This window comes from Haemaphysalis longicornis, unplaced genomic scaffold (genome assembly GCF_048455015.1).
Source record: "Haemaphysalis longicornis isolate Haplotype H1 unplaced genomic scaffold, Haemaphysalis longicornis Haplotype H1 scaffold_1, whole genome shotgun sequence".
Lineage (NCBI taxonomy): Eukaryota > Metazoa > Arthropoda > Arachnida > Ixodida > Ixodidae > Haemaphysalis > Haemaphysalis longicornis.
The window spans coordinates 322,788,346-322,812,549 of NW_027526203.1; the positions used below are offsets into that span (position 1 = coordinate 322,788,346).

Here is a 24,204-nt window from a genome sequence, read left to right on the forward strand (position 1 = left end):
TTTTAGCCGTAGTGAGACTCTCCGCCGTGTTGCGACGTTCAGCCGTAACGCACATTTAGCCGTAGTGAGACTCTCCGCCGTGTTGCGACGTTCAGCCGTAATGCACTTTCAGCCGTAGTGAGACTCTCCGCCGTGTTGCGACGTTCAGCCGTAATGCACTCTTAGCCGTAATGCGACTGTCCGCCGTAGTGAGATAGAACCCGTTCGGTAGAGAGTCGAATGACCCTATTGTTAACAAAATTTCGAACTCAATTCTGCGCGCGTTGTCTATGAAAGGTTTCGTTGCCCACCCCACCGTATATTCCCCGCTTTGTCGCTTCTGCGAAGCCCGTGGGACGCTTTTTCATGTGGTAGGGGGCTGCGCCCACGCCCCGCTACATTAGCGCAATCCCCTGCTTTCTCCTTACGAGCTTCGGGAGAGAGCTCTGACCAGCTCCGACTTCAGTGATCAGCGCCTGGTGGTGTGAAAGGCTGTTGAGGCTGGAAAAGCTGAAGGTGTCTTGGATGGAGGACTCCTCCCCATTGCTTTTCGCAATAAACACGTTTTCTCCCTATCTCTCTGGCTATGAAAGGCCCACGCTAATTATTCCAGGACAGCGTATTGGTTGACGTGGTCCAAGGCTTTACAAATTTCAATTGCCGGAACTTTAGTCCGGAGGGTGCACGCCATTCAGTTGATGACTCGGCGAAGAAGTCAGAGGCCGTACCTGTGGGGATCAGGTAGGGGTGAAAGCTGGTTTGTGAGTATGAAGTCAGTGATTGACATGATCATAGATATGTTGACTTCTATTGTTGATGATTCACTTAACCAACTGATATAAATGGGTGCAATAGCTTTGGGCCGAAATGTTTGCAGGTTAGAAGGGTGCGTACAAATCGAATCGCGCTATCCAGCGTAAGCATGTCCACCCCCGTACCGTCGACCAAGTGCCGGATATGAGGCCGAGTAAATTAAGTTGGGAAGAGTCATTCAGATAGCGTAGATGCGTCCAAGTTGTACCATCGGGGATCGGCCACACTGGGGCCTTGATGTCGGGCAGCGTGAAGTCCGTCCAAGCTGAAGGGGCGATCGATGTCTGCGTTGGGCTGTGTAACGGCCATGTATGATGGAGCGAGTATGGTGTTTTCGGGAAAGGTGCGGATTTTGTCCGCATCTATGTGCATACATTTTTATAGGCACCTCAAGACCCTCTTGAGGGCTCCCAGTTTTAAGAAGATTCCACCATTGCAAATGCACAACAATCTACAGGGTGATCAAAATTAAGTCGACAGGTATTTTCAAAATTAGGCGCTTAGATTTACGTGCAGACCACCTGTACAGTGAGGTTATGCGCCCAGGGGGACACAGAATTAGGTGCTAATTATTGATGTCTGTGGTTTAATTTACCAAAACTGAATAATTAACTTTTTAGTGGCTGCAGTAAGCAGACATGTTTGTGTTCAGAAGTTGGACGCAATCGTGTTTCTGTGCAGTTTCATTTGGCAGAATTCTTCTAGCGCATTTGTACTCCGAGACATCGAACTGCCAAGTTTAATTGCCGTTCGCATAATTACGCATGCTAGACAGCGAAGGCTGTCGCAAGGCTCCTCCCTTTTGTTCTGTGCTTCGATAGCGGTTCCGAGTACTGCAGATTGCGATAACCCCAGCCAAGACTGAAAGGTTGCCAGTTATCACTTTTGCCTATGCCTCCACCCCGTTGTCTAACTAAACAGCATACACAGCAGGCACGTCACAAAAGGGAGGAGCTTTGCGTTGATCTTCGCTGTCATGCATGCGTAATCATGCGAACGGCAATTCAACTTCGCAGTTCGATATATCGGAGTACGGATGCGCTAGAAGAATTCTGCCAAATGGAACTGCTTAGAAACACGATTGCGTCTAACTTTTCATGACAAACAAGCCTGTGTACTGCCGCCAATAAAAAGTTAATTATTCAATTTTAGTTAATTAAGCCACCGACATCAATAATTACCACCTAATTATGTGTCCCCCTGGGCACATAATCTCACTGAACAGGTGGCCTTTGCGTAAATCTAAGCGTCTAATTTTTTAAAAAACCTGTCGACTTAATTTTGATCACCCTGTGTACTGAAACAGCGGAGCTGTGGTCCTCTTGTATCGGCTCGAGCATAAACAGGCGCTCACCCGAGGACGGCAGCGCCGTCGTCGAGCAAATTCTACGGTTCGTGCTAGGAAGTCGGCGGCTAAACATCAGTGGCGGGACTCCCCTAAGGGGAGGGAAATGAACCCGCCTCTACGATACCACTGCGCGCTCTATCGGTGGGTCCGGAACTCAGACTTACCGATAGAGGCTGCTGGCGGGTCTGGGAACCTGCTCCTATCCCTGCGTGACGCACGACGTACAACAGACGGACGAAAAGGCACAACCTACAACAGCTCCGCTGCTAAAAAACATGTGCAAGTTTTCCTTATGTTGTGCCGTCGACCAAAGAAATCACCTATCTGGACAGTTTGTAATCCTGCGGTGGCACAGTTATTGTGACAGTCTTGTTTTGTTTTCGCGTGTTATGTTTCCGTTTCCTTGTTGCCTTGATACCTGCGGAATCTTTGCCAATTCATTGTTTGTTAAATCAATACATAAGTGTAATCGGATCTCAAATTTATAAGCGTTCTCTGTTAATGAAAATGTGTTTTTGTTTTCAACCTTGTACACCCTGCTATAATGCCTTCGGGCGTTGCAGGTGCATGTTGAATAAACCATAAAGAATTTATGCGGCAGACGTCACAGCAATAAACAGTTGAACAGCCACAGTTGAACATGCATGTCGTCCCTGCTTGTTGCGCTGTGAATTCAAGAAGCGCACTGTTGAGCCGCTTGCGAGTGAGATTAAACTTGCGGCGCTGCAGGCATTGCCGCTTGCCCTCAACCGTGTATGTGCGGCTTCCGTTGTTGACAGCAACACAAGAACGTGCAGATGTGTACCTTCTGTGCTTGTGCATCGATACAGTAATATCTGAAGGGCTACGCAACTTGTGTAGCTCTAATAGCGTTAGATTTGTTAATGTGTCACCTACACGTAACCCAAGGGGCTGCGCAACAGAGAAAGTGATTGATTGTGGGAACTAACGCGCCGAAGCTACACCTGGGCCATGATGCGCGCCGTAGAGCAAGGCTCTGGATTAACTGCGACCACCTGGGGATCTTTAACGTGAGCCGAAATGTCCACACACAGGAGTTTTTGGCCTCAATCAGAAAAGCAGCCACCGCGGCCGGGATCGAACCCGCGTCCTTGGGCTCAGAAGCACAACGCCACTGAACCGCCGCGGCGGGTTGCAATAGAGAAACTATATTTATATCCTAGCTATTTCTCGTCCTGAACTCTTTATTTTCGAGAAATTGCTTGTCAGTCCTTACTAAGCCCCAAGGAACACAAAACCCACACTGTTAGTCCTCAAGGAACTGACGAGACCTTCATAGCTGTTATTCGGACCAAAAGGGGAGACAATAATGGCTGCTTCTGGATCACCTATCTGCTTCGACATGCATTAGGCTATGTTCAGACTACCGACGCAAGAGCCATATCGTGATCTACGGACGTAAAAAAACGACGCGTCACGCAGTTCGGTTGGCTGAGACGTGAAATGACGTCATTCTTTAAAGTTATTACGACAGTTGCGTCAACAGTCTGAACCCGGCCTTACTGGCAAGCTTGCTTAAAATTGATTTTGCTGCAAAGCGTATTTTACGCGGGACGGGATATTCGGTACTGACGACGTCGTAACACTAAAGCGGCAGCTGCCCTGTAAAAACTGTTCGTACGATATACACGAACACTTACGTCCGGAGGCCCATCCACCACAACTTTTTTTTTTTTTTGCACTCCTTGTACAACTCAGGTTGTGGCGCATCGGCTGAGGCCAAAATACATTGAAAATTTTTAGAACGTTATGCTGTTGCTTATGTTCTGTTTGTCAGTCACCGCGTCGTGACGATGCTCGACGAAGGTGTAATTGTCAGTTTCTAATTAATCGTGGTTTCGCGCCTGCCCTCATCACAACGGGCGTATTGGGTCGCAAGCCACCACGGAGGCCCAAGTTTGTGTGGTTAAGGACGCGCATGGGGGGGCGAAGAAGTTCATGGATTTTCTGCTGAACAATTCAGCCCTGCTAATACACGGCTCCTAATGCCGCGTGATCTTTACTAAACCATAGCCCGGGTTCTTTGCGAAATTTTCTGACCGGATTGCGGTCGATTGATCGTTGGGCACGTGTCAGCTCACCTATTTCTTTTCGAGCAGTTTCTCACTCGTTGCCAGGAGTAGCTTTGACTTACCGTCAATGCCATGTGCGCGTTGGCCGCAAAACCGATTAGCCTTGTAGGAAAACACGTTGATCCACTTCGAGGAGGCACCAGCGGTGTGAACCTTCATTACTTCGCTTTCGCCAAACAGCTCCCAGGCTGTGATAATCACTCGCGTGCCAAGAAGTGCTGAGTGGATACGTGTTCCGGACATTTGAAGTTGGCGTTCGAAGTTCTGCTACAATTGTAAGCACGGATCAGGCTTCGAGCTTGTTTACTCGGTAAGGGTTTGTTATTCCGCCGCAAAAAAAGTACAGTTCTTCTCATTGGCAAACAATTTATTCAAGCAGAGTGCGATGAAATTCAGTAACAACAACACGGTGAAACCTCGTATTTACCCGCGGATGTATTAACGGCATAGTCGCAGTGAGTACTCAGCGCGTACATGTATCCATAATAGCACGGCAAGACAAAATCAAAAAGAACACCACGTTCGTCTTTCATTATAAAGAATTTACATCAGCTTGTGGAATCGTGTGTCATCATGATGTCGCATTTCTAATCCCAAAATATGTAAACTAGAGCATTTGTTAAGATGACGCATGGCCACATGGAGTTAGTGGATTGAGAAGGGGGATTATTCTTTTATGGCGCATAGCTCGGACTGGGAATGGCTGTTCTGTGACGCGAGCACCCATCTATCATTTCACCAAGATCCCGACATTTAAGCAAAAGATGGAGAGTTTTATTTCGTCTATTTACCTTCGGAACCGATAGCGTCATTTTTTTTTCGGGTCCATGTAGCTGGCCGAGTACTAAAATAATGTGGTTTTAATTCTATAAGCGCACATCATCATTCATGTAAAAGCTAAATCATGCCTAATCCTCTCTCTCATTCATCTGATTTGAATCACCAGCATTAATGGGCTGTTGCCACAGGTGTAGCTAGCATCACTGTTATGGGAAATATTACCTTCAAAAGCGATCGCCGCGCCCCTGGGAGGCACCGACCTCCAACCTGACCAAGTGGAGTGCCCGAACAGCGTCATCTGTTGAACACATGTAGCGTCAATGACCTGTCTGTGTGCTATGTGTACTCGTCTCCCGAGATTTTCTTGCTTGCCAAATGATTGGCTCCAATGGGCTCAGTATACGCTGTGCTTAGCGATCTGTGACGATCAGAGAAAATAAATCTGACATCGTTTCATCTATGCCCACTCACTGCCTGAGAATTTTTCTAAACATAATTCCCCTCCGATATCTCCTTCCCGAATGGTCAGGGTCAGAAAACGCCTTATATTTTTGCTTATTTAAGAAATCTAGACGATCACGAGTGTACACATGCAACGCCACTCGGGAAAAAAAAGTTGCTAGGATGGACGGATGGAAAGGACTTTATTGAATAAATCCTGCAGTAGGTAAAGCCCGGTTGACGGGCTGACCTCAACGTGGCCGTGCGTTGCATCCTCTTGGGCAGCCCTACTCGACAGGGGCCCCTTTGCGGAGTCCGTGCCTTTCGAGTGCCTTGAGAACCTGCTGGATGGCCCACTCTTGATCCGACTTGTTGGTTGAGGCGATGGCGATCTGTAGATCTGCGGGGTATTCTGTGAAGCTGACGCCGTCTTGTATGGCTGCACAGCCCCATAGGATGTGCCAGCGATTGGCCGTACCTTGTTTGCAGATGTCGCACTGTGCGCTGGGATAATCGTCGGGGTACATGTGATGGAGGAGTGACGGTGTGAGCACCGACGCAGTTTGGAGGCGTCGTAGGTGTACTGCATATTCCCTGCTTAGAGATTTGTGGGGTGAGGGGAATGTTGCTACAGATTTAGTACGAAAATCAGAAAATAGTTTTCTGGTATTGGCTGAAAAATTTCATGCAGTAATTTGGCAGCTTGAGCAAGTGGGTACTTGTGCCAATTACTGAAATTGAATCTAAAGTTTGAGGACGAACGCAACAAGCCTTCTCGTCCTGGCAATGTTGGCGAAGGCTTTCTTTCACCCATAGAGAAACTCGTTTTCGCACATAATACCGATAGTAATCGGTCAACTCAATTTATTAAACCTGTTGTCAAGGGTGGTGCGTGGCGTGCAAGCTCTGTCCCAGTTCCCAAACAACACAATAAAAAAAATTTCAGCTTCCCCCGAATTCATCTAAACAAAAGATAATTGCCACCGGAAGAGAAAGCTAGGCCATTTACTGGGCATACGGTTTCACTAAACAAAATGTCGATCGAATGGCGAGGTGTCCTACCAGGACATATTTTGTTCTAGTTTTCGTGTGGCATAACCCAGAATTGATCATATTTGCTCCCTTTGGAGCCCACGATACGTTATTCAGAGCCATTGGGCCGAAGCAAACCTTCCGCAGTTTCTAGGCTGATATTGGGCTTCGCAAACAAAAAGTACTGCGCTTGCATGGAGGAGAAAAACATGCCCACTAATTACTGAAAATGAATAATACGTGTGCTCTAGAGTTACTGATCTCGACATCTGACCAGATTCATTATCCTTTTCTATGGTCACCGTGCACCGATTACCTGCGGCAGTAAGAAATGCAGAAGAAATAATTGAATTTCTAATTACTAAAAATTAGTAATTAGAATTACTAATTTGTGTAGCTCCAGCTCGAGACAAAAGCTGAAGCACTACACAAGCCCACCCCGCCCTAAAGGTTGCTGGTGGCCTAATTCAACCCATTAAACCTTATACTCAGACTCAGCGTAGCTGAGGCACATTTAGCGGTATCAAAGGAGTGGTACTTTATTAAAACACCCTTTGCCTTTCCATGGATACAATGTGTCATACCTAACACAGTCCAATCTGTAACGAGTTCCAAACTCATTGTTGGCGCAATTACTTACTGTGGTGTCCAAACCTAGTGTAGAACACAAGGCGTTTCCACTTCCGCGACAGTTGTTGCTTCGTAAATCAACGAAACTCTGGCTGGGGGCCGCTTTCCAAGACCGGCAGCAACACCAGGAGCGTGTGCACATCGGCTCAGTCCTGACAGCAGAGGCAGCAGAGACCCATGCACAGGGCACAGAGGCAGCAGTCCTTGGCGCAGCCATCATCCTTCTCCTTCACAATCCTGCAAACGTCGTACGGAAACACGGGATCATCTTTCTACGCAATCCAGACTCGCGAAGGAAAACCGGAGAACTATTCAAACATACTCGTGTCCTGTTCATTTGTAAGAAAGTACTCAACAGTACAATGAATTCTCAGGAAAGTAGGTAGGCACTTTCAAGGCGATTTGGGGTGCAAACCGAGCAAACAAACCTTCAACGAAAAAGTTTTTGACCGGCTCAATTCAGACGGAGAGGCCGTAAATATCGGCGTGTATTTGGTAGGCATGTGAGGAGCCATAGTAATTTGGTTGTAGCTCTTTTTTTTTATATAGCTGTTCGTCCAGTGTGCGCGGTTCATTTGCGAGGGCTTCGCCGCCGCGCAGGCTGAAAGCTGCACGTCACGTGATCAAGCTCTCCTCCGCTATAAACGAAAATAGTAAATGCTGTCTTTCATTTCAAGTATTGAAAATGCAAACTTCAATCGAATTAGCTGCATAACAAGGGAAACGTATGAAAGTGCCGCAATTCAGCACCTAGTTTTCCCACAACTTGTGGAAACATGAGGTTAACCTATCCTACTGGGCTGATGACGAAGGAGTCGGTGGCTATTTCCACGAAGTGAACCTATATTTCGCGTGAGCGCATATTCTTTCGTTTCTGCCGGCATTTCTTACGTAATTTTTCTCTATTGTTCATTTAATTGCTTATGTAATGATTTTCGTTTTTTTTTTGCCACTTCAAGACAGCACAATTAACGTAGTATACGTTATTCTGCCGTGACAGCTGCGCCGCTGACCTCGTAGCCATCTCGCGTGCCAACTTGCATCGCCGCGCTTCGCGCACCCGAGATGCGAATGTTCAAGGTTAGAGCACATAGGATGACGCGAAAAATTGGAAGTGGTTTCCCTAAAAGTACGTGCCAGTGGTAGGGCTCGAGCGGGGAGAGCGCAGCTTGGTTATGAACGATAGCAGACGTCGCGTTTCGAGCGCTCCCACCTGCAGCGCCCCACACCGACAATCCTGGTGTTGCCTGTAAACGCCTTTCCCTGTTCTCGCGGCATTTTTTCCCTGTACGACCTAAAGAGAGGCTTCAGAAGCGGCGCCATGAGGAAGCGTGGAACCACCGGCGCGCACGGTGAAGGTATACAGTGAAACCCGTTTATAGCAAACTGCAATATGCACCGTGATTTGTTCGATATATCCAATAGTTCGATATAGCCGAACCCGCCTATAACGAGCTTATTGTTACGAGTTCGCATTGCGCGGTATCCCTCCCCCCCTCCTCAACTCCACCCTCCCCTCATGCAGAAACGAACAAAGTAAAGTAGTCATTAACCATACCCAAAATAATCCATTTATTTCAAATAATAAAGTTTCTTTCCGCCTTAACTGCCTATTTTGCAAAAAAAGCGTTGATTTTTGTTTTCACATTCGTTTTGGCGGCTACAACTAGCATAGCATTCTCTACACGAAACATTATTTGCAGCAGTACGAGTCTGCGTTCTCCAAAATCGAAGAAGCATTGGCGAAGCACATCGACTGCCGAAAGCGCTTCACTATAAGCATCGGACGGCTTTCACTCGCGACAGCATCGGCAACGTTGGCGAACTCTTCCCACAGTTCACCGATGCTGCTGTCTTGGTCCGGACTCGCTGACAGGGCGGGTTCCGTCGTAAGTCCCACGCGTCGGAAAGAGTTACGGAAAGTGTCGGCCGTCACGTCGCTCCGTGCAAGACGCAATGTCCCAGTCGCGGCTCTTGGTCCGTGGTCACGGCCAATCAACATCTCAATCGCCGCTCCGAGACCATGCATTTCGGCGGCCATTCTAGGCGCGCGGAGTTCGATATATCGGATGTGAACTTCGTTATAAGAAATATGTTTCCCATGCATTTCCGTAACTGAAATATTTTTGTTCGATATATAGCATAATTCGCTCTATCCGGGTTCGTTATAGCCGGGTTTGACTATACGCTTTTGCTCCGTTTGCAAGGCGGCCTCGGCTACAGCGCGATGCCGCCTTTCGTGGGCCCGTGCTTTTGCAGGTGTTTTTGATGGAGTTCAGTCTTCATGCTGACATTCAAGTAGACAAAACAAAGTAGAATTCTAGCAGCAGCTTAATTTCCTCGCAGGCTTCCTCGCACGTCTAATTTCCTCGTAAAGCACGATAGGTCCGGCTCACTCGTACGGGGGGAGGAGGCACTTGAAACCATCGAGAATAATTTCATCAAAATATTTCGGGTTTGTGGTGTTACTTTAATTTTCGAGCTCTACAGTAGCCTGCAAACGAAATTCCAGGTTTCTTGTAAAAAGTAATACCCCCCCCCCCTTCCCTATGTAGCGCAACCAAAAACACCTTTTTAACTGGCGTGGAAACAAGGTCGCGTGTGTGTATTCTGTGAGTGTTAGAAATGCACCCTGGGAGTATGTAGGGAAAAATTTTTATAAAGCTTTTATGTGGAAAATAAACACCATGTAATCCGTGTTGTGTTTTCCAAAATGCGTCAAGTAAACAGGACAAGTGGTTGAGTTGAGTGCATTGCAGTGAATCTGAGCCACAGGACTGGACAGGCACCAGTGCACAGATGGTTCCCTCCGGAAAGCAAGGTACCAACCTATTGAACTGTTCTTACGACGCACTACGTGAGCACAGCTGAGCGAATTTTGGCACAGAACTGTCGTGTTTAAAGACATCACTGCAACGCTCTGGATGCAGTACAAAATGGTCTAGCATGGCTGGCTGGGCGCACCAGTGAAGACAAGAGAAAACGATGCGAAGAGGAGCAGTCTATGCAGGGACATTACGAGTGGCTGGGGAGCCTCGATGCCATCGCCGGAGGCGGACGCACGGAGGAAAGCTGCGAGGCTGTTGCGCCATCTCTGGGAGTGTCTCGTAACAGCACGGCAGTTTTTGAAGTCGGAGAATTACGAATAAAGCCCGCCCGACGTTTTCTCAGAATGCACTGAGGGTTCGCGTGCGCTTAAGTCGCCCAATTCTAGTCAGTTTCAATTACCGATCGAAGTGACAACGAAGCCCGTGGCTGTGCCATTAATCGGCATAGGGTTACTAGAGGTTGGAACGCCCCGCTAGGTTTTTAGGTTTGATCAGTGATACCAAGCTTCCAGATTTTTGTTTTCACGACGGGTCGGACAGTATGTTGACTGCCTGTGTTTGGCTGGCTCCTTCAAGTACCTTAGAAAGCCCTTGACACGTCATATTATGGAAGTTTAATTCCGCCCCTTCAAGCCGTAATATCTCAGTTATGAAAACATTTTTCTCGCGTCGAATAAAATTGGCAGTATTTGAAATAAAGTTATCTTTTCTTCGTGGTCCCTGTATGTTAAATCACAAGTTTCTTAGCATAAGTGTGTAGCAAAACCTCCCTTCGTGTGTCAAAAGTAATTTTACTCCGCACACGTGGTGTACCACGGTCATGTCCAACATGTCTGTGCAATAACACATTGCCATTTCATTCTTTTTTTCGTGCTCCTCACTCTATGCTTGTCTTTTCATACTCGGTTATCATGTTCAACTATTTGTTTTTGATTTCGGGTATTTAGGTTTCGTCAAATTGGCTCAGACAACTTCGATGCTAAATCCATGACTGTAATTTTGGTTATTCAAGGAAGCCTTCCCACTGCCATTAAAAAAAGAAGTGTGGCCGCATCATACAGCTTTCCACTACGCACGTTTTGTTTTTTTTAATAAAAAACAGCATCACATGTATTCGTGCCTAGACACCAAGCGTTGTGCCGTACAGAAGTGGACGACCTCAACCTCAAATGAACCTCACCTCAGCATATGCGGTGATGTTTAGGTAGCAGGGCTGGGCAGGGATATTTTAAAAGTGTTCCGGAATACAAATATAGCGATACATGTGCTGGACGTTAAAAATACAGATAATAAGATATATTTGTTTTGACGTGTCGGGATATTTGAAAGGTACTTTTGCAGACACAAAAAAAAAGAGTATTCCGGAGTACAGGTACAAGATAGCGGCGTTAAAATAATATCAATTTCAGAAGCTTCACCTTCTGAAAATTTGCTTTTCTGCAGCATTATGTATTTGAAACCCGGTGCATGACACGAAATTGAATCAGTGATACAAGCGGATCGTTAAAAGAAATAAACGAGCCTGCACCCTAGTAAAATCAGCTATTCAAACAGCTTCACAGAGTGTGTGCGTCATTCGGTTTGGCTGCTTTCTCGGCATTTGATCCACCGACGTTTCATATTGAGAACGCGAGTTCGCTGCGATAAACTTCTCCGAGTTCTAGAACCATGCTTATTCGCTGACTTTGTGCCAATATTGATGAAGAAAAGTTAACTTTAAACGTTCTTTGGAATACTTAGCTCTTTCTTTTGGACTAGATACACAGTTTTTATTCCAGGAATGCCACCACGATCTGCTTCAACCGCCAGTGAGACGATCAGACAAACAAAATCCGCGCGCCCATAAGCGCCCGTAAAATTTTGTCACGAAGTATGACAAAAGGCCCAAAAAATTGTTTCCAGAAATGTAGGATGCTGCGTCCGGGTTGCGGCGTTCGCTGCCGCCTTAATCAAAGTAAAACACCGTATGGGAGTGGCTTGGCGACACCTGACCAACGCTGTTCCTTGCGCGTAGCCATGCAATGTTTTGTGTGGGAACGACAAATGCGACGGCCAGCGCGTCAGTTATTCTCGTATAACCCGTAAACGCGCCATATCTTCTGGGTCACTGGATTCTTGCTTTTCTTGGGTCACTGGATTCTTGATTCAGGCTTTTACTCACGGAGCACACTAGAGATGGCGCCGCGAATCTACCCAACGTTCCCCGCGCGGGAGTGCCTGCTCGCCTGCGGCGGCGTTGGGGGTACTTTGTCGTCTGCTTCAGCGGCAGTTGTTTTGGGCCTGTTTTGGTGCAGGTTCGCGTCCATTGCGCGGTGCCTTTGCACGGCTTTATTAACTTGTTCGACAGCACCTCCAGGGTAACCCGCACCCGACGGAATTAAGTAATCGTACGGCAAACATGTATACGTTAAGGAGTGGTTTGCAGGGGAGGGGGGGGGGAACAAAATGTATAAACCCCATACAGACATCTGGCCGCTAGAGAAACGCTACCTTTTGCGCACTGCTTGCCACGAATGGGTCTCCATTTTCTAAATTGGTGAATACCAATTCGGTTGTGTTTTAAGAGGTATTACAAAAGGCGAAAGGAGCAACTGGTTCTGATAAAGAGCGATTATAAAAGTTCCCTCAGCTTTCTCGTAATTCTCAAGCTTACTAAACTAACTAGTTTTAATCGGCATAAATGGCAATCACTAAGCTCACATGCCGAATTGTTTCGGTGTCTGCGCTTGTGTCGCGTGGTGGTGTAGCCCTGAGCTAGCACATCAAGGTTCCGCTGTCTCACCCTTCGAAAGGCGCTTCTCCCCGTTTTCTTTCGCCCGACTCACAGCCGGGCTACAGCGGCGGCATCCGCCGCTCTGGCCCGGCTGTGGACGACACTGCTGCTGCGTTCGGGACGCCGCCCCCGCGAATTCCAGGTAACGGCTGGCAGAATCTCTGGTTTCACTCTTTCTAGAGCCACGTATGTAAATTCAAGTGACGTCGCATGGGCAATTGTTGTGGGTTTTAAAGCTTTGCTCTCCAACCACCTTCGCAGCGTGAATTGGAGCCAATTTTTTTAGCATCGGCTTCACCTCTAAACACAAGTGTGTTGCTAAGAAGACATTTTTATGGGCAGTATAGGCCGTCTTATATCAAATGTGAAGGCCCTAGTACTTTTTATTACCTGCTGTGATTTTTTTCTATACTGGGAACTGTTTTTCGAGGCGGAGAACACTGCTCCGGAGAGAGCGTGACACGTACCAGCAGAGACTGCCGCCAAGCCCATCCCTGCAACATCTCCGCTGTTAATACAAGTACTCAAAAGAACCACTGAGGGGCTATCGCGTATACTAGTATTGCAATACTGCCCGGGCCTGAGTTAGTCAGAGGCTGTTTGACTTGTCCAGTAAATTACAACGGATGTGGGGATCCCAGCCTAAGCCAAAGCGCTTGAGGCTCAGGGAGGTTGAATATATATGCCTACGTTATTTTTTCGCTTGGGCGCTTTTCTATTCTGCAGCACTTTTTATTCTACATGACATAAAACATGTCCTTCAAACAAATCACCTTTAAATTTCTAGTGCAGGTTTGCTATATTTCCCACGATATTTTTTTTTAACTTTCCACTGCAAAGGCATCTCGGATCTCGCGCACTCATTTTTTCTTAAGACCGATCAGTTTCCACCTTGGTTTTTGTGCGGAAACAGCTCTTTGACAGCTCAGCATTGAAAGTTCAGCATGACGCGCGAACAAGCCTTTTTTTTGGTAATTTAGTTAACGCGTAACTCTTAATTCTTCCTAGTGAATGTTAGCACCTGGTGCTAAGTAGGTAGCGCGTCGGTTCTTACAAGCATGACATGAAGTGAGTTTTCCAATAAAGCCTTCTAATTAATTTGGTATTAGGAAAAATTAATTTTTGTTTTTCAGGTTCAGATGAGGCTGACTGTGTTCCGTCCATGCTTGTGTGGGCTTGCCTAACTGGACCTTAGCTTCATTGGGAGTCTATAATCAGGTCGATAAAAGTGGTTTAAGTTTCAGGTCAGGAATTCTGTGGTTTTGCCCCTCCTATGGTGAAAGATAATCGAAGAAATTTTGGGAGGAGCGCCCTTGCTCGCTCGTTGACCGAAATTCAATATGGCCGCGTTATATACCGAGCTAGCGCCCCCCCCCCCCCCCCCTTCCCCACACTCCCGCGAAAAATGTCACGGTCGCGGACCGAAACTCAAATGGCGGCGGGACACTCGGTGACAAAAGAGATTGTTTTTACTCATCCTCGTCAAATCCACCAGACGACAACTCCGAGTCCGATGCACAAATCATTTCCGTGCATTCTACCTGAAGGGGTCCGCAATCTTCTGGTTGTACAGCACCAACACTAGAAGGCCGGTCGTGCAGTTCACCGTCTTCCAACCCATCAAGGGTGTTCGAAATGCTGCGCCCATTAAAAGACTGAGAAACGGTTTCTTCCAAAATGGCCGCCCATGCCACGGACACAAAACACAAAACACCTCGCCGCGATGGCTTGCGGAGGTTGCCCTTCGGTGTTTTTTCGCCCTTCCTGACAAAAGCTTACCACTGAGCGCGAAAAACTTTTACTGAACAAAGCTAGGTAAGAGGTTCTGTGAAAATGCGTGACGCGCCGAAGAGGTTGAAAAAAGGCAGGGAGCGCTTGCTCGGTATTTGGTGCCAATTTCAAATCACACAACGATGGTATACAGGGGGCGCTTGCACGGGCAGGGGCGGTTGCTCGGAGTTTTCAGGTAATTTATCAAGAATACACTTTTTGCTGCCCTAAAAAACGAGTGGATGATCAGTAAGCGTGAAATGGTATCTTCTAAATTTAAACACCACCAGACTCTGTACTTCGCAATGACTGCCGGGTGGTGGTTGCTGTACGTACACAGTGGTTTGAGGTGGCGGCGGTGGCGCGTAGTAACTTCCGGCCTGCTGTGGTGGCGGGTACATGTGCTGAGGGCCTGGTGGTGGTGGAGGCTGGTAGGTGTCACCAATTGGTGCCGACGCCGCAATATAAGGCTCCATGCCCTGTGGCGGGCCCGGATAGCCGGGGAAGCCGGAAGGTGGCGCATGTTGCGGTGGGGGGTAACCCGGCGCCAGAGGAGGCTGGTAAGACTGAGGTGGGGCCTGCGGGTAGCCGTAGCTCATGGCGTCCTACAAAAGGCTGCGTCGAGGAAAAAAAAACTTACGCTACGGCACACGCATAACAATCATCAACGACAACATCATTATCATCCACAACACATTCCTGTCCACGAGGAAGGACGAAAGCCTCTCCCAGAGATTTCCAACTACTCCTATCTCAGTCCATTCTATGCCCCCGTATTTCTGTATCTTCCCTCTACATCGGGTTTTGGCCTTCTCCTATTTCGTTTGCTGCCCCGTTGTAGCCGCCTCGTTAAACTAACTGTCCACCGGTTGCGTGTCATTGGCCTTACATGACTTGGCCTATCCCATTTCTTACGCTCGACTGAACTAGAATGTCTTCGACCCTAGTTTGTTTCCTCATCCATAAAGCAGTTCTCTTGTGCATAAGCGTTAACATTAGCATTCTTCTTTCAGTGGGTCGTTGGGTCGATCTAAGGCCGAATTTATTTTAAGTTTTGCATCTTCAAGTTACACCGTACCTGTCTTTTTCCCGCTGGGAACCAGCAAGGAGCCCTTGGTCCCCTCGACTTCCGCCTCTGGCGGCGCTCAGAAAATTACAGGCTGAAACTATAGACCTCGGGTCTACAACCCTACCGATGCGGTTCGAGTTGAAAACTAAGGGCCCGAAAAACTTTACTGACACCTATAATTTCGTTAATGACCTTTGTCTTCTTTTCACGACTTTCCAAAGTGACGCACAGGGCCGTCGAGCACGGCTTCTGTAGCTCCAATCCGGTGCGTGCTATGACATTACGGGTATGTGAATCCAGTACTTCAAGAGGATTTCCAAAGAAATCTATTTATAATATTACTTCACAAAATGGACTCCGGGAGTCTAATTCTGGGATCACTATATGTTGTTCCTTTTTCAGCTGTTTTGGTGGAGCTTCGCAAGCGTTTTTAGCTTATTCAAGTACCACACTAAACCTTTTTCAAGGGGTCAGAGCAAGGAAGACAGGTCGCCCGGTGTCAAGGTAGCAGTTTGCAAAGTTCGTGCGGTGCCAACTTCAGATTACAATGTCTGATCTACTTACAGCCACTTTTTACTGTTGCATATATTAACGTAGAGTGCGTTTATATATCAGCCCAATTTTATACTGGAAGTTGCCACATCGCGTAACAGAAGAAAAAAGGAACGTTCATTGTCATACAAAAAAAAACTGCAGCCCAACGGGATTCAAATATAGATCCTGTCAGCCTCTCAGAAAGTGCAATATCACGGCACTCTAGAAGCAGGCAATATATTGAAGAAAGAACGTCTGGTGATAACATTAGCACCACGCGGCACTGAGCTGGCACATGCCTTCACAAGGGATTAGCGAAGAGGCTAGAAACGGCCACTGTGCTTCGTTTGCGACGTCACCCATCACTGCCATCTTCGTCGCCTTCGCTTCCCTCCTACTATCACACGCTGAATAACCCCCAAACCACCACCCGGAGGTTATTGCGGGCCGCTACTCTTCCCCATCCCATAACTTGGAGTCGCATATATCCTGTCACCTATAACGAACATTGTAATGCTGTCAGAACCGTGCATCCCTTACATTTTATGGGGATATTCTTCTAAACTCTCCACACTTACGCCACATGTCCATGAATCCCCAGACTAGAGCAGTGTAAGACACGCCTGCTCAACTGCGAGGCTGAGCCGCAAAAACTCTCGTCCAACAAGCACCGGACGCCGCCTTTGCTCTATGGGTAAGGGGCCACCTTGAGAGGGGAGTGGGTGTGGTGCCCACTCTCTGCCCTTTGTTCCTTGTTTTTTAGACCACATAACTTTTAGACTTTGTTAGTCGACATTGTTAGGCCATCAATGAGGGGTAATAACTTTTACTTTAAGCTCGACACGACAGCACGCTTTACCATTTACGTGGATGACAGCACAGTCCTGACAGAAGCCGCTAATCCCCATCTGTGGAGGTCATAGTAACTAAACTGTGAGCCGCTGTGAATAGTCTTGAGCAAGGTCCCCCAGACTTGGTCCTTAAACTGACCACGGAGAAGACTGAATTCCTCATCCATTGCCTCCACACGCCACCCCCCCCCCTCTTCTCAGTATGGACCAAGTGATTTATCTGTCTGGCATACCCATCAATTCCCAATGCGGCCAGATAAGACTCCTCGGCGTCCCGCCCAGCAGTCACAACAAGAAAAAAGCCTGAATTCTGCAACTCAAACGCAACTGGAAGCGCATGTTACGTCTACTTACACGACTCTCTCACAAGTACAGAAGAGCTAAGCAAACCGCTTGTTTCTCACTCACGAGAGCGGTTGCCCGGGGCGACTCTTTTATGGTGCTCCCACTTATGACGTGAAAACTTCCCACCAGGAATGCCTTTCCTTCTCCATTGAGCCACAATACGTGTCGTTACTAGTCTGCCGCGTCACACCCGAAACAGAAATCCTCGCACAAGCTGCTGTGACTCGCCCCTCTCACCACCGTTACTGAGAAAGCTCGGCAACAGCATGACTTCCGTAGGTCGTTGACACTTCAAGGTGTCAAAGCTCGAGGCCTGGGACTCCCAGACACGGAGCAATGCACCACTCGCTGAACCTGCACCTCCGCCTCGGGAACGTCAACCTCCTACGACTTCTCACCAAAGTCCCCAGTTTGCTGCATTGTTTAATAAGACCTTGTTGAGCTTCCCGGAGGCGAAGTAGACGCTTGTCAACGCTCACATCAGACGCCCCAGTGGGGCGTCTGATGTGAGCGTGAGTTCTTTGGTTTCTGCTTTCAAATCACCGCCTTGCTGCGTCGCCCGGTCCTCAAAGTTGTAGATGTTGACCCGTGTTTGTGTTTTGTTTCTTTTTTTTTCTTGGGGGAAGGGGGGGGGGAGGGGGGGCGCGTTTTAAACTTCACCCATTCAGCGAGGACTTCTTTGCCCCGCTTTTGCTGTACTGCCACAGCCGTTACAGATGTTGCTATTATGCAGTGGTGGCTGCCTAGAATAATCAAAGCTGCGCCTCGATGGCTTTCGCGTGTTTTTCACGAGAGTTAGGTTTGTGCCAGTATCTAGTGACACGCTCTTACCTATTCCGGTGGAGGATGTAGGGTTAGCGAGTGTGGTTAGTAGGCAGTGTTTTTTCGGATTGCGGCTATCCATAGGTTTGGCGGATGGCGTCAAAATCTCCCGCTTTGACTGCACGTGACGGTGTTTTGATAATTTCAAGGTCCCTTCAAAAAGCGGGAACAGTTGGTCTTTTTCGCCTCTGGGTGAGCTGTAGGCATTAACCTGTCATCAACGTGTCATTAACCTGGTGTCAATATCTGGTGGGTATACGGTTGAATCGGTGCTCTACAAAGCCAGGATGAGAAGCAACTCAAGAAGAACAAGCCAGGACAATTATAAGGGTGAAGATAGTGGCGATGGTGATGAAAGTCAGTGACCACCTCACAAGTGAAATAATCAGTGCTAGCTGTGAGCTTGTACATGTCTACGCGCAGGATTGGCAGAAGGGAGCGTTGTTCAGTTTACATTAGAAGCGAACCCGCCGCAGTGGCTCAGTGCTGCTGATCCCGTTGAAAGGATGCGGTTTCGATCCCGGCCGCCGTGGCTGCTTTTCTGATGGAGGCGAAAAGCGAAAACGCCCGTGTGTCGAGATTTCGGCTCACGTTAAAGATACCCAGGTGGTGAAAACCAACCTGGAGCCCTCCACTACGGCACGCCTCATAGCCCAGATGTGGTGGCTTCGGTGCGTTAAACCCCGCAATCAAAATCAACATCAGAAGCGACCTATTGTAGCCGTAAATAGGCCAAGGAGCTAGAAATTGGTAATTTTTTTATAGGTAACCTTGCCCAACAGGGTCAGAATAGGCTAACGTAGGGTGCCTCGCATGACCTTGACCCAGAAGATCGCTATCAAACCTCCTAAATTTTTAGCCATAATCCCATCAGCGCCAGAATAATCTTAACGACTGAGTATATGCCACTTAATTCAGCTTGAGCCCAACGCACTCTGTGCTTACCAGTTATTGTCAGCACGATCGCGTTTGTTTCATGTTTTTTTAAGCGGTGCAGTAACACGCACGCTCCTTGTGGCACTCCTTATTTGTGTGGATAGCATTAAAGGGGCCTTGCCGGCTCCCTCCTCTGCACGCAAGCATCAGCTGTTCAGCGGGCATGCTTGAAACCTATTCAAAACATGCCCAACATTTTCAAAGCGCAGGTGGAAAATTCTAAACATTTAGCACATCCATAAATCCTGCCAATAAATATGTTCTCACACCACAGCCACTACAACAGCTATTGGTTGTGGGAACATAAGTGAGTTTTAAAAATATTTGCATAATGTGGCGTTTTGCCGTTAATTTTGCTTAGAAAGAAACCCTAAGGGCATTTGGTGCGTTTCACGGCCAGACACAACCGAAACAAATCACGAAACAAGGAGAGGGAATAGACAAGGGGCAGGTGCGGGATGGGGGATTAGCTAGAAACGGGAGATGAACGAGGGTGCAAACAAAACTTTTGTGTATGCGATTGAAGTTGTGATGTAAGAAACCAGAATAAGAACCAATTCAACTGGTCTCATCGACGGGTGCATACGCAGCAACTGGAATAACAATCGGGGCTGTCGTCGTCGTCTCCGTATACAGAGAAGATTGTCCCAGAAGTTAAATGAAAGCCACCCTAATCCATGCCAGTCGTATTCGTCGTCGCGTGGACAGTCAGAAGCAGTGAATAGCCTTCGCGGCCTCTTCTACACGTTGCTTGGGGGATTCGTCTGATTTTACCCCGTCAGCGGTTATAGCCCCAACCCGACAGATAACACGTTATTCGCGTGAAATGACGCCCTCACCCAGGAGGTCACATATCCACTGACGCCTGCGTTGCTTTATCGGACAACTGGAAATACTATAGTGTGACTCAGCCATACCCTACCACTTTGTCGGGTTATCACGAGCGTGCAGATACCGCAGTGTGACCCGTTAACAACACACACTCAGCAACACGTGTTCATCGTGTGATCAAGAGGACTGAAAAAAGTGGAATTGCAGTGTTGTTTTACGTTACCGCTTTATTGTTGGGAGCAGAGGTGGGAAACTCGAAGCTTTTCACTCGTGAGGTCAACCTGAACCTCACAAAAACCTCAACTTTACCACATGAGGTGGCGTTTAGGTGAGTTCCTAGGCTGCAATCTGCTCAGTTGGTGTGCTCTGAGGTGAAGGCGGCTGAGTGAACTCAGCCGACGAGTTCGAGGTTGAGTGATATTTCAAATGTACCAGAGGTTCAAGTAGGGTCCAAGAATAGTGCGCTCATTATCATTGTTCACACCGCCCTATCGTGACTTTTGTTGCTCGCAAGAAAAACACCACAAAGAGGACGGAGAAAGATGAGACATAACGCAGTGCCGGTGTCTTGTGTTTCACAAAATAGAACATCTTTGAAGAAAATGCCCCCTAAATTTGTGGAAGCATATTTATAGTATGTAAACTGAATTTTGCTGCGATGTAATTTTGGCGCAAGGACGAATCGCCTTCACAAACCGAACAAAAGATCCTGTGAGATATTTCAGCAAAATTTCAAATTTATTTTAAAACAAAAATGTCATCTGTCTCTTCCCTCTCCAGAGCATGTAAATCAAGACGCTTCTAAGCCTCCCATCCTCGGGATCACCATGCACAGTATAAAATAATGTCAAGTCGCAACTAAATTAACGCGAAGACATACAAAGTCACCCGTCTACAATGAACATTCCATGCAGACTATGATATAACATTCTTCGTGCTTGGTAATGCATATTTACATTCCTCAACGTGCTTGTAGAATTCAGTACAGGCATGGCAGCGCTATTCCCTTCACTGAGGACTGTTCATTATCACCTGTGTACATGCAGACATATTTATAGGTTACGCAGTCTCAAAGCCTACGATGGTCCTTAAAAAATAAAAACCGTTCCACTCAATGTGAAAGCTGTCGGAAGTGGAGAGCAGTGATTCGCCATTATGGGCTGCAGCGCCATTATCTGCTCACTGCTACCACCCAATGGCAATCAAATTTCCCGCCTTCGCAGTGCTCGCGCGCCCCCAGCCTGAAACTGCGCCAGCGGGAGTTCTGTTCTTTTCGAGCTTGCTTTTCCTCCCGCACGTGCCGGCGTAGCACTGCCACTTTTTCTCTCTAATAGCGTAAAAACAAACCCAACGAGCGTTCCTAACTAAATAAACGCGGGCGCTGGCGGTTAATTACGTATATTTTGCCTCAAATATACCTAGTTTTCTTTGCGCTAAACAACGGGGAGATGTATGACAAGCGCCAGCAGTTCACGAGTTTCCAACGTTTATGACTATATATATATCGCTTTGCTTTCGAAGCCTCTCGGTTGCGCTGCGACGACAGCGGCTCCGAGGGAACGCCGTCTCTACTTGGGTCCAGTGAGCGTGCTACGACGACAAGGCGCTGCCCTAAAGTGCTCTGCACTTAAAAGCACATAACGAAACACAGCAAATGTATAAGGAACAATTATGGGATGGAAATAGCTTCCTAGAAAATTTATCACGCTTTTTATGGTGCAAAATTCAGTACCCGTGAAATAGACCGAAATTCAAGATTTTGTGTGATTCGCGAAATAACATCGGTAATAATAATTCGTTCGCGATATTACGCTATGGTAGTTTCATGAAAGACTCACTTCAGGCTAAAATTGTTGATTACCCGAATGCCACACGCTTTTAGTACTTTCTTTCGACCCGCTACGTATAGCTGAAGTTTTTATTTGGCAATGGTGATTTTCATTTAACGAGTCTCACAGTAAACAGTGGATAGTTTCTAGCCCCTCGAAACACAGATGAGTTGGGACAACTGTTTTTGTGTTCGTTCGAAAACCCAGAAGTGGAAGCTCTTAGTCTATGAGCTGTCACATTATCTCACTAAATATTTCCTCCCCTTTAAAGCCACATTCGCAAACATGGTATTGCAAATTTCGTACATGAGAGACAGAATCGGCCAAGGAATTTATTCGGTTAATTCGCAGTTCTGAGTGCACCAGGCACCGCAAAGACTGCAAGAACCTTTATTAATGCAATACATAGCATTACCGGTTGCTCCTACTGAGTATAAATAACGAAACATTCAGCCATTATCATGAATCATTCGATAGGTATGTTGTGGATATGAAGAACCGCGACCGACGAGCATTTTTTTTTTTTTTTTGAAGTTGTTAAGCGTGCCAGACCACTCTTAATCTGTGTTGCGCTGTTCTCAAATTAGTTTAAGTACTTTATCTTTTTTTTCTGCTTAGCGTGCACACTTGAAGACCAGCAAAATATAGCCAACTCCGTCATTTTTCAATGCATTGAGCGCGTCCCCATTCAACACCTCGGGTAAGGCTAGCAGTCACCCAGCTTGGGGTTACGAAATAAAAACAGAATGCAGGGTCGCTAGCTCGTTAGCACTTACTTAAGACTATTTACAGAACCTTTTGCGACTAATTTTAAACGACACAACGTGGTATTTAAATAAAATATCCGCCCTCTACACATACGCCCGCCATCATCTCGCTATCCGTATTCGGACCGTCCACTGCGAGGAAGGGCTGCATAAAGAGGACCGGTCGTCGATAGTGCGCGCCGTGTTGTGCCAACCCAGAAAGTAAAAGGAAGGCAAGTAGACAGGCAAGCCGTGCAATGGCGCCAGCGGTGAAAACTGTGGGGTTTAGTGTATTTTTGCGGTAACAAAGTAAAGACCCCAGGCACCTTCTGTGAAAAAAAGCGAGTAACATATTTTCACTACTTTTCACCCCGAGTAACGAGTAACGTAATTATGCATAAGTTTACGAGGCTCGAACCGGTAGGATCTGCTTCTTACATTATTCCTCCGTGGTTTATTGTGATTGGTGACGTGGGCGGCGCCATTAAAAAAGCGCGCCGAGCCTGCAAAGTTACGGATCGTGACGTCAGCGGCCCAGCGCCGGCGCGCAAAACTTGGAACCGAAGTGCACCGCGTGCATGGAGTTTCTTAGAAAGTATATTGTAAGAAACTCTATACACCGCGGAATCTTACCCTGCAAGGACTGACGCTCTCAGATTGGGACAAACAACGGCCCATCCAGATGCACAACCTGCTAAGCCCAATGGCTCCATGGGCTCTCCCGGATGTCGCCCCTAATGCACCTTCGAAGCCAGTCCCGCGCGGTCACTCCACGCTGCGCAAACAGCACCTAGAAAAGCTCAACCGGTCCCGTTTGCCCGGAGAGATTGACATCTATACGGATGCCAGCGTCAGGGACCACATCGTCGGTCTGGCTTGGCACTGCTCGGAGAACCCAGAACTCAGCGGCCAGCAAGCCTCAACCTTATCCACATCACGCCGTTGGAGGCTGATCTCCACGCTGTCATCGGTACCCTCAACCACATAAGCTTTGACGTCTCGAAGATGCCCCCATCCAACATTCGTATCCTCGCGGGCTCCTTCGGCGTAGTTCAAGAACTCAGACGCCAATCCTCTCTCAACCCCCTCACACAACAAATCCTGACCCATGTTGCCCTACTCCATTGCAACGGGGTATCTGTACGGATTGATTGGGTTCCCGGCCACGAGACAGCTTGCACGGGTAACCAGGCCGCCCATTCTGCGGCACAGGAGAGCAGTATCACACCTCCGCTAGTTCTCTCCACGCCGACTCCGTCACCGCTACCTCCTTCCCTGCAATTACTTCGACATAAACGCGACAAGAGGAACCGCTACATCGCTGCCACCCCACAAGGGTACTTAACCGGCATTCCTACCCTGCCACGAGCCGGTGAGGTATTTCTCAACAAGCTCCTAGCAAATGCCGCCTACACCATGCACATAATCCGCAAATGGCTCTCACCCAATCTGCCTCTCAAATGCACATTCTGCAATACCTTCACATATGCAGACCTCAACCATCTCCTTCGGGATTGCTCTTTCTTTTCGCAACATCGCTCAGGCATCATCACATCTTTCCACGCGCCCACAAGCACCCCAGAAGACTATCATACTATGAAGAAACCTCTACAGCACAAAATAGTACTGTTGGCTATCAAAAGTGGCCTAGCACGGGCAGTGTAGCTGGGGTCGACACTGGTCCCTGCAAACTGCCACGTCCCTGCAAAAGACGCTGCATTCCCCTCCCTACTCCTCTTCCTCTTCCCTAAACC

General features: G+C 47.7%; 1 protein-coding gene across 2 annotated transcripts in view; it reads right to left on the bottom strand.

Annotated features, from left to right (window-relative positions):
* Positions 1-6,999: 6,999 nt before the first annotated feature.
* LOC144151480 (uncharacterized) overlaps positions 7,000-24,204 on the bottom strand; it is a 38,309-nt gene continuing 21,104 nt past the window's right edge. For both annotated transcript variants that reach the window (XM_077682541.1, XM_077682550.1), the window contains exons 2-3: positions 14,824-15,102; positions 7,000-7,353 (exon numbers count right to left, since the gene is read on the bottom strand). In XM_077682541.1, coding sequence (XP_077538667.1) covers positions 7,263-7,353; positions 14,824-15,086 — 354 coding nt within the window. In that variant the 5' untranslated portion in view covers positions 15,087-15,102 and the 3' untranslated portion in view covers positions 7,000-7,262. The remainder of the gene's footprint in view (positions 7,354-14,823; positions 15,103-24,204) is intronic.